This window comes from Puma concolor, chromosome A1, assembly GCF_028749965.1.
Source record: "Puma concolor isolate L17-30 chromosome A1, mPumCon1.1.hap2, whole genome shotgun sequence".
NCBI classification, from domain to species: domain Eukaryota; kingdom Metazoa; phylum Chordata; class Mammalia; order Carnivora; family Felidae; genus Puma; species Puma concolor.
In genome coordinates, this window is record NC_141667.1 from 160,918,215 (window position 1) to 160,930,741 (window position 12,527).

At 48.8% G+C, this 12,527-nt stretch overlaps 1 protein-coding gene across 12 annotated transcripts in view; it reads right to left on the reverse strand.

Moving 5' to 3' along the window:
- Positions 1–12,527, reverse strand: part of ARHGEF7 (Rho guanine nucleotide exchange factor 7) — a 135,412-nt gene that overhangs the window by 62,365 nt on the left and 60,520 nt on the right. For 8 of the 12 annotated variants that reach the window (XR_015251758.1, XR_015251756.1, XM_086708390.1 and 5 more), the window contains 2 exons: positions 10,454–10,584; positions 1,389–1,590 (listed from right to left, as the gene is read on the reverse strand). Coding sequence is in view for 9 of the 12 variants with exons in the window: in XM_086708390.1 (XP_086564516.1) it covers positions 1,389–1,590; positions 10,454–10,584 (333 nt within the window). In the remaining 3 variants the exon portion in view is untranslated. The remainder of the gene's footprint in view (positions 1–1,388; positions 1,591–10,453; positions 10,585–12,527) is intronic. The other 4 variants (XR_015251759.1, XM_086708404.1, XM_086708408.1 and 1 more) reach the window with 1 other exon arrangement.

Consider the following 12,527-nt stretch of genomic DNA (forward strand, 5'->3'; position numbering starts at 1 on the left):
CAGGGGTCTGCGCCTGGTCTGGGCCACAGGAAACGACAAAGGTCCTGGGAGCACTGTATCAGGAACCGTGACCAGAGAGCAAGTACTGGAACAGAACAGAAGATGCTCCCAGCACTCTGATCCCTTAGGAAGTTACAAGGGTTTCAGAAGCTCTACGTGAGGTCAGCGGATTGCTCAGTACAGAAAACTCACACATCTGGTGACAGAAGGGCTGGGAGAGCAGCGCTCAACGCCAAGCTCCACAAAACACAAGGATTTTATATACGGCTGACCCTCCAACAACAGAGTTTGAGCTGCACGAGTCCACTTTTACATGGATATTCATCAATACACTGCAGTACTGTAAATGTGCCGGCTCTCTCATTTTCTTTTCTTTTTTTTTTTTTTTTGAGACAGAGAGAGACAGAGCATGAGCAGGGGAGGGGCAGAGAGAGAGAAGGAGACACAGGATCCGAAGCAGGCTCCAGGCTCCGAGCTGTCAGCACAGAGCCTGACGCGGGGCTCGAACTCAGACTGTGAGATCATGAACTGAGCTGAAGTCGGATGCTTAACCGACTGAGCCACCCAGGTGCCCCGGCTCTCTCATTTTCTTAGCAATGCCTTAACTTTATCGTAAGAGTGTGGTACATGGGGAGCCTGGGTGGTTCAGTCAGTTAAGCATCCGACTCTTGATTTTGGCTCAGGTCATGATCTCATGGTTCATGAGTTTGAGCCCTGCCATCAGGCTCTGCGCTGACAGTGAGGAACCCGCTTGAGATTCTTTCTCTCTCCCTCTTTGCCCCTCTCCGGCTCTTTCACTCCCTCAAAATAAAAAATAACATAAAATAACTATCACAAATACAGAAAAAGACAAATAATACATCCTCAGCAAAAGCACCCAGAGTGATACAAATTAACAGCCTGAGGCACCTGGGTGGCTCACTTGGTTAAGCATCCGACTTCGGCCCAGGTCATGATCTCACGGTTTGTGAAGTCAAGCCCCACATCGGGCTCTGTGCTGACAGCTTGGAGCCTGGAGCCTGCTTCCGATTCTGTGTCTCCCTCTGTCTCTGCTCTCCCCAGCTCACTTGCTCTCTCTCAAAAACAAACATTAAAATAATTTCTTTTTTATTAACAGCCTGTATGATAGAGCAAACTCCCAAGTCCTAATTTTAAACTGTTACCATAACCAACTGAAATGCTACTTTTAACTACGGATCCTTCATGCCGGCACCCCAAGGCAGGGGTAAAGTAAAAATCACTCTCCTTGAAGAACAACTAGAGAAGAAGGAGAACCCTCAGCCCAGGGCCATCTACACAAGCTTAGCCAGGGAGGGAGAAGCCCTCGCGTGAGTGCAATCACCTGTCCTGGAGGACAAGCGGCATCCCTCTGCCCGCACGCCACTTACCACTGGGCTTGACCTCCCGCACGTAGTTGCTGGGAAACCAGCCGGTCCTGCCATTGTGCGTGCCCTCCCACCAGCCGCCCTCCTCGACCCGCGTGACGTGGATGATGTCGCCTTTCGTAAAGGAGAGCTCGTCTTCATTGGTCTGCTGGAAGTTAAACTTCGCTCTCACCACCAGTTGGCTGTTGCTATTATCGGTCATGTCCTAAAAAGGGAAGAGGGAGAGAAAAATTTCATGTGGTCTGCCTCATTACAAAGTGAGATGTTTTACTAGTATAATCAGAGTGCAGCTGCCCCGTTCCAACAGCAGAGCACTTTTTAAGGTAGACAAGCAGGTTTCCGACCTCCCTGCAGTGCCCTGACCACCACCACCTCGTTCCAGTCCCAGAGGAAACCCTCTTAGTGGTTTTAAAGGTCTTTTTCTGGCCACAGTTACACTTACATAAACATGACATACTTTCATGTACACTTACATCAAATTATACAGTACATCCTTCAATACAATGTACAAAAAGTTAACACACTGAGGTGATTTCTAGAATTATTTTAGTCTCAACTGTGTAACTTAGCTGTATGGCTGTGCCAGTAATTCTCCGTTACTAGATTTAAGGTTATTTCTAGTATTTTTCTACTGCAAGGCAAGGCTGCATTAAAACTACATGCACATCTTTGAACACACCTGTAAATAAACGTATACCTTAAACTCAGAGGTCAGAAAACATGCAACATATTTTAAATTTTAGTACCTATTTCTAACTGCCCTCCAGAAAGTTTCTCCTCACACTAAACTACATTCCCACCAACAGTAATTCAGGGCTATTTCTTTACACACTCACCAGCACTGAGTATCGCCAAGCATTTTTATTTTTGCCAAACTGCTGGGAAGAAATGGTACCTCCTTTCAGTTTGCATTTTTCCTCAGAGATTAAGCTTGTGTGCCCACTCTGAAAGGTGGGAAGAGGAGGCAGCCCAGCTAGAGTTTCTTTCTATTTCCATCTATCCCAGACTAGGTGCTGGAGAGGCTTGTAACCGGGAACCACCAACAGAAGCAAACTAAACACATCCCCAAGAAAAGCCTGATCTCCCGGTGAAAGAAGAGGGGCAGAGGACAGGCCCACCCACCGACAGGGGGTGTGCCCTCAGTCTGCGCCTGGGCGTCCACGGGGATGGGGAAGAGACATGTCCCATGCCCCACCGAGCACCCGCTTGCACTGGTGACGTCAGCAAAGATCAGACCGGGAGTCCCTGCTCCACCCTTACCAGGTGGCAGCATGTGGCCCCATCTACCCGCTAGCATCTCAAAGAACTAGGCTCAAAAAGGAAAAAGAACTTACAAAATTTACTCAAAATGACAGTGAAAAAAGAGCCCCAGGAACATGTGGAAAATGACGGGCCTGAGACTGGAGTCACCGGTGGAGGAGAAAGCAGTGCTGAAAGGCAGTATGAGGAATGCGGCTGAAAACGTCCCCAACCTGAAGACAAAGCCACAGAGCCAGGAAGCCACATGGACCCCACAGGGAAGGAGCCTAGAGAAACCCGGCTCAAGTCACATGGTAAAGACACTTCGGAAAACGAAGAGAATTTTCGCATTGGAATAAAAATACGGCTGTAGTTACGCGAGCTCTCCAGCACTCCCCGGCCCATGCGCCCTCTCTCTGAGAAGCTCCTATAAGATGCACTCCTCCTCAACAGGGGGGTCGGTCAAGAAAAAGCAGAAGAGGGGGAGATGGGCTTGGGTCAAAGGGAGGGTGGAGTGACACAGGAGGACGGCTCAGGCAGCATCTGGCAGGAGCCTGGCTACAATCAGGAGACTCAAGTGGCCACAAGACGTCAAGGCAGTTCCCTGGGAAGAAGTGAGAAATCCTAATGGGTCTGAATGTACAAGAGATTCTTAGAAACCGGCAAAAGATGAGGGCTACAGTCTGCAAAGGGTGCACAGAAAACTCCAACAGGCAATGATTATTTACTCCAGAAAACACCACGCTTTCAGGAAAGGAAGCACAGTGATTACACACACCCTGACCATCCTGTGGGTCTGGGACATGGTGAGGGGACACTGACCGGACCCAACAGAAGCCATGGGGGCACTTGGCCAGGAGGAAGGTACGGGCCAGGATGCAGAGAGAGACCCCAACCCCGCTCCATGACAGGAAATCCACACTGACCACACTGCAGGCTTAAATCCAGCTTCACAGAGGCGTTCACGGAGACAATACAGGCAAACCCCCGGGGGCCGGATGAGCAAGCGGGACCTCCTGCACCAAGTCTGGAAGGACCCGAGTCTAACCAGCTATGCACGTCACCAAACCAGAAGACAGACAAAGTGCAGTGGTGATAGAGCTTCAAGAGGAGCAGACAGTTCTTAGAATGTTTATTCTTTATTTAAATGTGTATTTTACATTAACTTACAAAAAGTTAACTTAAGTACATGCGTTAAGTGTCTTATCTAACCAATTTAACACTTCATACGTACTGAATGTTTAATGCTTAGAATATCCTAAGTATTAACATGAAAAAAAGCTCCCTTCAGCACTGGGCAAACTGAATGAAAGCTCTGGCCGACATGCTGCTTGCTTGGCGCACTTGAATGGCGAGGGACAGCTTAAAGGTCACCAGCCCCGCGGAGGCTCCCTGCCCCCTGCCCCCCCACTCCCCAGCGATGGCACAGGTCACAGCCCTGGTTAAGGAAACCGGATCAGGCTGCCACACGGCATCGGCTCATCTCTGCAAACCATGGTCACCCTGCATCAGCTGTCCACCACAATCTTCACCCCCTCTCCTTCCTGTGACCCACCCTGGGCAAGCTGGCTTTGTGTACAACCCGCACAGAGCCAATCCCAGGGATCCGTTAACACGTAACCAAGAGGAGGGGCAGAGCGGGCCCCAAGGAGGTCGAAGTACCCCCCAGGAGCGACCCTCCAGCGAGCCCAGCCATGTGAGCTCAGCCACCAGTGCACAGGCCCTCTCCAGGCACAACACCAACCTGAACGTTACAAATTAGGGCGACTACACTCTCCCCCCCACGTCACCAATTCTCTGCACTCAGGCACAGGTCAGGCGAACACCACTGCCGCGTCTTCCGCACAGAAACAGCCACTCCACAAGGACAGGGGTGTCCCAGGACAGGTAGGAAGAAAGACACAGAGGACAGGCAGCCAGCCTAGATCTCTAGAAGTTTAGATCTACCTAAACTTCTGATGCCACAAGTGTCCAAGGATTCAGCACCTACTATACCAAAGATGTAAGCTTAAGATGACGTTCTAAGGAGTGTTACGACAAGATGCCAGAGATGGGGTGCGAGAGGGTGCCCCAGACAGGATGCCGCAACGGCTCCACACCATCGTCCAGCCTCAGATCCCAACACTCAACAGTAGCATTCAAGTCACTGCCGCTGATGTCGGCAAACTGGAGAGCAAGTATTTAACCTCTCTCCTCTTTGGGATTTCTCTCCTTCCCCTATTTAAATGCTCTCCTGCAACTGAAACTCATCAGCTATCTGGGTTCAACCTGACACCCCACGACAGTCCACAACACAACGGGCTGAGCCAAGAGCAGCCAGTCACGGAACGAGTGCACGCTGTGCAATTCCGTTTATGTCCAACACAAAACAGGCGAAGTTCATCTTTACCGTCAGAAATCAGGACAGCAGATGCCTTTTGGGAAAAGCAGACACAACAAAGGTGACACCGGTCAGGTTCTGCTTCTCGATCTTACACAGGAATGTCTGACTTGTAGAAATTCATCTAGCTGTTTTCTAGATGTAGGTTTCAGGTCACTAAGTCAGTGATGGGAGGACACTGTGGGGCCCACTTACTGTACCTCGTCTGGGAGCAGTAACCTGTACCCACCACACTTGCCCCTCAGAGCTGCCCTCCGAGGCCTACAAAGGCCCACCTGTCAATATCATGCACACCCAGAAATGCATCAAGTGTTTTATCCCACGTTCTGAAGTCACCCTAACAACCCAAAACCACGATGTCCTGGAATGCTACCTTCACACAAGCCCCGTCCTCCCCGTTCCCTGGAAGGGGTAATCTCATTCACAGAAGAAAAGCTGGTCAAGGAAACACCCAACTTCTCTTCCAATAGCTAGTATTTCCCTGTCTTGCAAGCTTAGGTAAATACTGTAACTTCTCTACACTTGCTTGCTCATAATGTATTTCATCAACTAGAACATGCCAGAAATTAGACAATACCTTTTATATACTCCAAATGCTGTCAATTATGACATACAATCAACTTTAGGACACATGCTACTTTTGAACCTGTGAGAAGGTTTCAAAAAAAGGTCTCAGAATTGCTGAATTGCGGTACAATGAAGCGGCAGAGGTGGTAGAGACGTGAACAGCGTGGAATGCGTGGACACACGGAGATGCAGGTCTGAGAAACAGTCCTGGGAGCGCAGGGACCAGGGCTGGCCCAGTCCCAGGTGGCAGTGGGGACCACAGGCACAGGCAGTGCTTGAGGGGCTCAAGGCAGGACTCCCACAAATGAAGGGTGGTGGCAGCAAGCACCTGACCTCACCACTCCCCACAATCAGGGAGGGAAACTTGGGAACTCAAGGTCATACTTCTCAGGAGTCAATGGATGAAGACTCTGGCCACAGAGGGACAGGAGGAGTCCCAAAAGCAGTCAGTACAGTTTATTCACCAGTGAAGGGTGAAGTCAGCCCCAGACCAGAGGAAAAACAAGCCCCAAGTCAACAGCCTGAGCCCCCCTCCCCTCCAAGGAGCCGCAGTCACTCGGTCCGGGGGAGGGCACAGCATGAGCACAGGGGCACAGGAAGAGCTCAGTTTAGCAGAGGGTGTGGGCGGGGGTAAGGGGATCACCCCCAGAAATGAACAATGAGGAAGTAACAGGGAAGAAAGGAAGTTAGAACTTCCATGTCAGTGCAGACAGAACACCAGAACTGCTCAAACTGGCCTCCATCACAAGCAAGAAACCCATCCTGGAGTCGAGGGGTTCAGTGACACAGAAGCGATCGTGCTGACAGCAAGCACTGAGGTGGTGATCAGGCAACGCGTGCTTAACAGAGGTGCGAGTGAACACGTGTGACCAGGGGCTTTCAGAGAGCACCCTGAGAACACCCGTCCTCACCCTGGGAACGGCAGCGCCTCACACGATTTCAGGCTATGGTTTGCTTTAACAAAGACCACAAAATTTACATCCAAGCAACCACCTACTGTTTTAGCTTAATTTTTTATTATGGAGAATTTCAAACACGAAGTAGAAGACAATGGGTAGGTGGAGGTTCACCTATCACCTACTTTTCTCCCTCTCCCCATATTATATTGCCCCTACCCCTCTGGCCACCATCAGTTTATTCTCTATGGGTCTGTTTTCACTTTTCGTTTATTCATTTTCTTTTCTCAGATTCCACATACAAGCGGAATAACGTCGTATTCCACATTCCACCATCCACATTACTGCCAATGGCAGGATTTTATTCTTGATGGCCGAGTAGACTGCGTGTGTGTGTGTGTATACACACACATTTCTCTCACACACACACACACACACACACACATCTTTATTAATCTGTCTGTGGACACGAGTTGCTTCTGTATCTTGGCTGTTGTAAATAATGCACCTCTGAATTTATTGTAGCATTTATCTTTTTAAATTAGTGTTGGTTTTCTTTGGGCAGATACCCAACAGAATTGCTGGATCATATAGTATTTCTACGTTCCATTTGAAAACCTTGATACGGTTTTCCACAGTGGCCGCACCAGTTTCCATTCCCACAACTGTGCCGAGGTCTCATTTTCCTCCACGTCCTCGCCAACACTTGTCATTTGTCTTCTTGACCCCAGCTATTCTGAGAGGTGAGGTATTCTCTCTGGTTCTGCTTTGCATTTCTGTGACGGTCGGTGAGGAGCACCTTTTCATGGGTCTCTTGGCCATCTGCAGGTCTTTGGAAAAAGGTCTATTCGAGTCCTCTGCCCATTTTTTAATTGGGTTTTTTGGTGTTGATTTGTGTAAGTTCTTACTAGATTTTGGATAATAACCCCTTCTCGGAGAGGTCGTTTACAATATCTTCCCTCACTCAGCAGGCTGTCTTCCCCATTTGTTAATGGCTTCCTTGTCTGTGACAAAGCTTTTTATTTTGGTGTAGCCCTAATAGTAATTTCTGTCTTACTTGCCTTAGGAGACATACCTAGAAAAATGTTTCTATAGCTGATGTGAAAGACATCACTACCTTTGTTTTCTTCTACGAGTGTATGGTTTCAAGTCTCACGTTTAGGTCTTTAATTCATTTTTTTTATTTTTGTGTATGCTGAAAGAAACCAAGTGGTCCAGTTTCACACTTTTGCATGTTGCCGTCCAGTTTTCCCGCCACCATTTGCTGGAAAGACGGTCTTTCCCCATTGTATTTCCTTGCCCCCTCTGTCAGAGCCAGACATGTAGTTGTGGGTTTCTTTCTGGGTTCTCCATTTTGTTCCACTATCTACAGGTCTATTCTTGTGCCCTTACCATACACTTTTGATTGTTGTGGCTTTGTAGCGCACCTTGAAAACTGGGATTGTGATACCTCCAGGTTTGTTCTTTCTCAAGATTATCTTGGTTATTTGAAGTGTGTGTGGTCCCATAGAAATTTTAGTATTATTTGTTCTGGTTCTGTGACAAGCACTCTCTTATTTTCACAGGGATTGCATCAAATCTGCAGACTGCTTTGGGTAGTGTGGACATTTTACCAGAATGGACTCCTCCAATCCATGAGCATGTTTCCATTTGTTTGTGTCATCTTCAGTTTCTTGCACTGTTTTATAGTGGAGTACAGATCTTTCACTTCCTTCATTAAATTGATTCCTTTTTTATTCGTTTTGGTACAACTGTAAATGAAATTAACAATTTCTCTTTCTGCTGCCTATCACACAGCTTTAAATAAACATTTGTGCCATTCTTGGGGCACGTGGGTGGCTCAGTCGGTTAAGCATCCAACTTTGGCTCAGGTCACAATCTCGCGGTCTGTGAGTTCGAGCCCCGCGTCGGGCTCTGTGCTGACAGCTCAGAGCCTGGAGCCTGCTTCAGATCCTGTGTCTCCCTCTCTCTCTCTGCCCCTTCCCTGGCTTGTGCTCTCTCTCAAAAATAAACTTTAAAAAAAAATTTTGCCATTCTTGCTTCATTGTAATTTTTAATCCAAGAAATTTCCCTCAAAGTACTATCAGTAACACCTGCAGAAAAACTGAAGGGCACAGGAAGTCATTGTCGCACAGCAACAGGGCAGCAGCCAGCAGGGTCTTCCGAACATAGCGGGTGCAGAGGGCTTTTTATTTCTGCCATTACTTAAAATTTCCCAAGCTCATTATACATTAATCCTATGCTTACTGTGATCTTAGTAATGTGCACCCTTCAACATTACACTTACCCACATTTTACTTAAAATTCTCCATCTGCAATCTAGCCTTCACTTCTCAAAAACCAGTAGTTACAAGTTGGCCCTGGTAAACGGGTGAGGCAACATATTTCTCTACCCAGAGTTTGCAGATTTCTTACATTTTCCCCTACGAGTTTTATAAAAGCTAATTTTAAAACTTTTCCAGGGGCACCTGAGGGACGCAGTGGGTTAAGCGTCTGACTGCATACTGATTTCAGCTCAGGTCACAATCTCACAATTCGTGGGATAGAGCCCCATGTCGGGCTCTGTGCTGACAGCGTAGAGCCCGTTTGGGATTCTCTCTCTCCCTCTCTCTCTGCCCCTCCCCTGCATGTATATGCTCTCACTTTCTCTCACAAATTTTTAAGAAATATAAATATCACCCAAGTGGTTTGGTATTTTTTCCTCAATGTGGATTAAAAACACTCCCAACAGAGCTCTGCAAAATTCACCTAGTATTAAGCCCTTGCTTCATGGGGTCACTGTGGGGGACAGGGGGCCGGGGACAGGAGCGGGGGACGGGAATGTCATCTGCAAGAGCCCGGGAACGGCGCCTAGAACAGGGCAGACACAGCAGTGGCACCAAGTGCATCGTACATAAGATCAGAAACAGTAACAAGGCTTCTCTAAGGAAAAGCAGGTAAACAGCAAGGAGTTAGCTTGTGTTCAAAAAGTTCAGGAACATGTAAAACTCTCATTTCCCTTTTGCAGCTTCCTTTTTAACCCTCCTTGAATGAAACTCAAATTCCCTCCACAAAAATGCAACTCTAACCGATTTATTTAAGCTAACCGTTAGCTTGACAATACTCCTCTCTGTGTCGAAGCAGGTAGGACAGCGGTGATCCCCAAACACCCACGAGTCAGGCTCTCCTTCGGCTCATGCTGCAAGACCACTGGTCTCAAAAACAATTTATTAAAACAGGACGTGAAAGCAAAGTCCCACAACTAGCTAATCTAAGTAAGTGCCATCACCTGCTAGCTCACAAGAGGGCTCGGAGCGTTTCCAGAACGACACCTGGGGAGGCCTCCCTGCACATGGCCCCCATTCCACACCATACCACATCTCTCTCCAGCCTCGCATGGTCAGCTTCACGGCTGCACCCCACGTGCTCTGCTCATGGCCCCGTTCCTAACAACTTCCACGTGGATTTTTCCTCACTTCCCAGCACAGTCATGCACCCCCTTCCTTACCCACTTCACCAGCACCCATGACCAGGGAGCCCCTCCTTCACAAGTCACACCCTGACCCAGGAAGGCACGCTAAGCCACACTTCCGGAAGGAGAAAGACCACCTTTCGATTCTTTGCCTGTTAGCCATTTCATCACGTCTAAGCACTTTTATATTTATTCCCATACTTCCGTAAGTGTGCACAAAGCAGAAAAAAATACCATCTTACAAGGGACCAGGGAAACACTTTAAAGCACACACATCTCTCTAGATTAACAGATTTAGGAGTCTTAAAATATAACCCCTAAGATACACAAGTCTCTCAAAAGCGGTCACGTGTAAACATCTGGAGAACCCGGTGATGAGCACACACCACACCCCAATGAAGGAACAGCGGGAACAGGGCCAAAGCACCCGCTGGCTGTGCAGCGCCCTGTTCAGAGGCACGAGCACCTTTCTGGATACACCTGCACAGGCTCCTCTCCCCCAACATATTCCAAAGACCAGCTCTCTCCAACTTACCAAACTTCGATACTGGCCCTGGAACAATTTTGAAGTCCGACTGTGCGAAGGCTGGGCTCCCAGGGAGTCAAAAGACTTTATCCGATGAGATGAGGGCCGGGCACACACGGAGTCACTTCCCAGGCCGATGTCTGAAAAGGTCGTGCACAGAGAAGAGCGAGCTGAGACGCTGGACACCACGCACTCTCGTAGCACACCAGACTCTAAACTGGGGCAGCCCCCGGGGGACGCACGGCCAAAGCAACAAAGCGGGCCATTTATGCAGAGCAGTCCGTCTGCTACCCAGACAAGGTGCGCGCGCTCCAGGAAGTAACTCGAGAGAACTACTCATCCGTCCCTCTCCAGTACAATCTTCACATTTCTTAAAGGTTTTGTAACTGGTTTTAATACTTTCCCTTCCCATGGAAAAAACAACCCTCTCAAAGTAAGTCAGAGCACCAGCCAGGACTCAGCCCCAACACATCACCCCCGCCCACCCACTCCTCCAGGATTAAGCCTCAAAAAGGGCCATAAGCAGCAGGAATCCTCTTGCAACAAAAACTCCGACTTTAAACCAAGAGAAAAATCCCCTGACAGCTTTTAGCTAGAAACCTGTCTGAGCAGGACGTCCTCAAAATGCAGACAGCCACGCCTTCCTTCCAAGTCACAGAAGGATGGATGGAAACAGGTACTAAGGGGCCTAGCACTCTCCCCGAGTCTCTTCAGGAGCAGAGACTTAGGCCAACCAACAAGTAAATGTTAGCAACCCGCTTCTTAGAAGTCAGTTGACCAAAAAACAAGGCCATGAAGAGGTTTTCTAGGGAAATCGCCAGACCAAGATTCACACAGCTAGCATTCTCTCAAAGGCACTACATACGTAGGGAGCCATCTATAAAAATATCCTTAAACGTGATCTCCAGTTCCTATTTTTCTGAAGGATCTGTTGGGGTTGGCTTACACAGGGTCTTACAAAATTTTCCGCTGTCAACTGCAGGTCTGAAGTTATCACAGGAAGGCCCTGATTTCCAGCTGCTGTTGAGGTACACGGGCTGCGGCTCCAGGCTCCAGTTTTCCGAGAGCCGAGCAGGGCTGCGCGCACGGACAGCGGCCGCTGCCCTGGGCTTCTGCCTGGCTCCATGGACACTGGTGTCTGGAAACCCAGTCCTACAACAGCCTCGACAGCCCAGTCCTGAATCCCTACCAGGGCACCTCCAAAGGCCCCTACAATTCTCAGATCCTGCTTCAGGCTGTGCATAATTGTCAGTGTTTTCTACTACGGGTGGGCACAGGCCTTGGGAATCTCAAGCACAAAGCCAGCTCCTCAAGGGCATTTCATGGAGATTCCACTCCCAGCAGCTGCACACTTGTCCTCCTCACCCCCGCCCCGCTGTCGCCTGACTCCACCTTTCAAGGGAACACTTAGTGCAATGAAGGAGTCCCACGACATCCCTTACACTTCCTGTCAGCTGTCTTTCTTCTGTCCAGTTAAAAGGCAAGTATTTATCAATACATCTGGAGACAAGGGTCTTCAAGTGGCAGAAGTGAAAATAGTAACAGACTTTTCTCATTCATTTAAAAGTGAATCTAAAAGGGAGTTAAAAAGACAGGGTCACTTCCAGCACACAGGCCTCAGGAACAAAATTTAAAATCAAGTAGCCCAATATAAGAGCGAAAATTCCTTCCAGCTGAGAGACCATGTCAATGCTGAAGAGCCCCACTGATTCCCTAACTTCCAAGCAGGTTTCCAGAAAGGACATCTTACTCACTCCATGTCCAATGCTGTCAGGGCACAGGAGCACCACTGCTGCACAAGGAGGAGGGGGAAGCGACAGTAACATGCCTGGGAGCGATGGGACCCAGGCCACGTTCTATTACAAGGAGCACACGCCCAAGGGCACGGATCACAGCTGGCCCCATCGCCTCCCCTCTCGTCCTCCCCAACTTGGCACCTGTCCCTCAACTGCAGCGAGACCCAGCATGCAGAAGCAAAGCCAAAGTGGCCCTCTTGTCCCCTACCAGCCACCAGAGAAGGATGCCCTGGGAGCAGCAGGGTCACAGTAAAAAAACGACGTGTACTTGTCACATCTGCCATTCT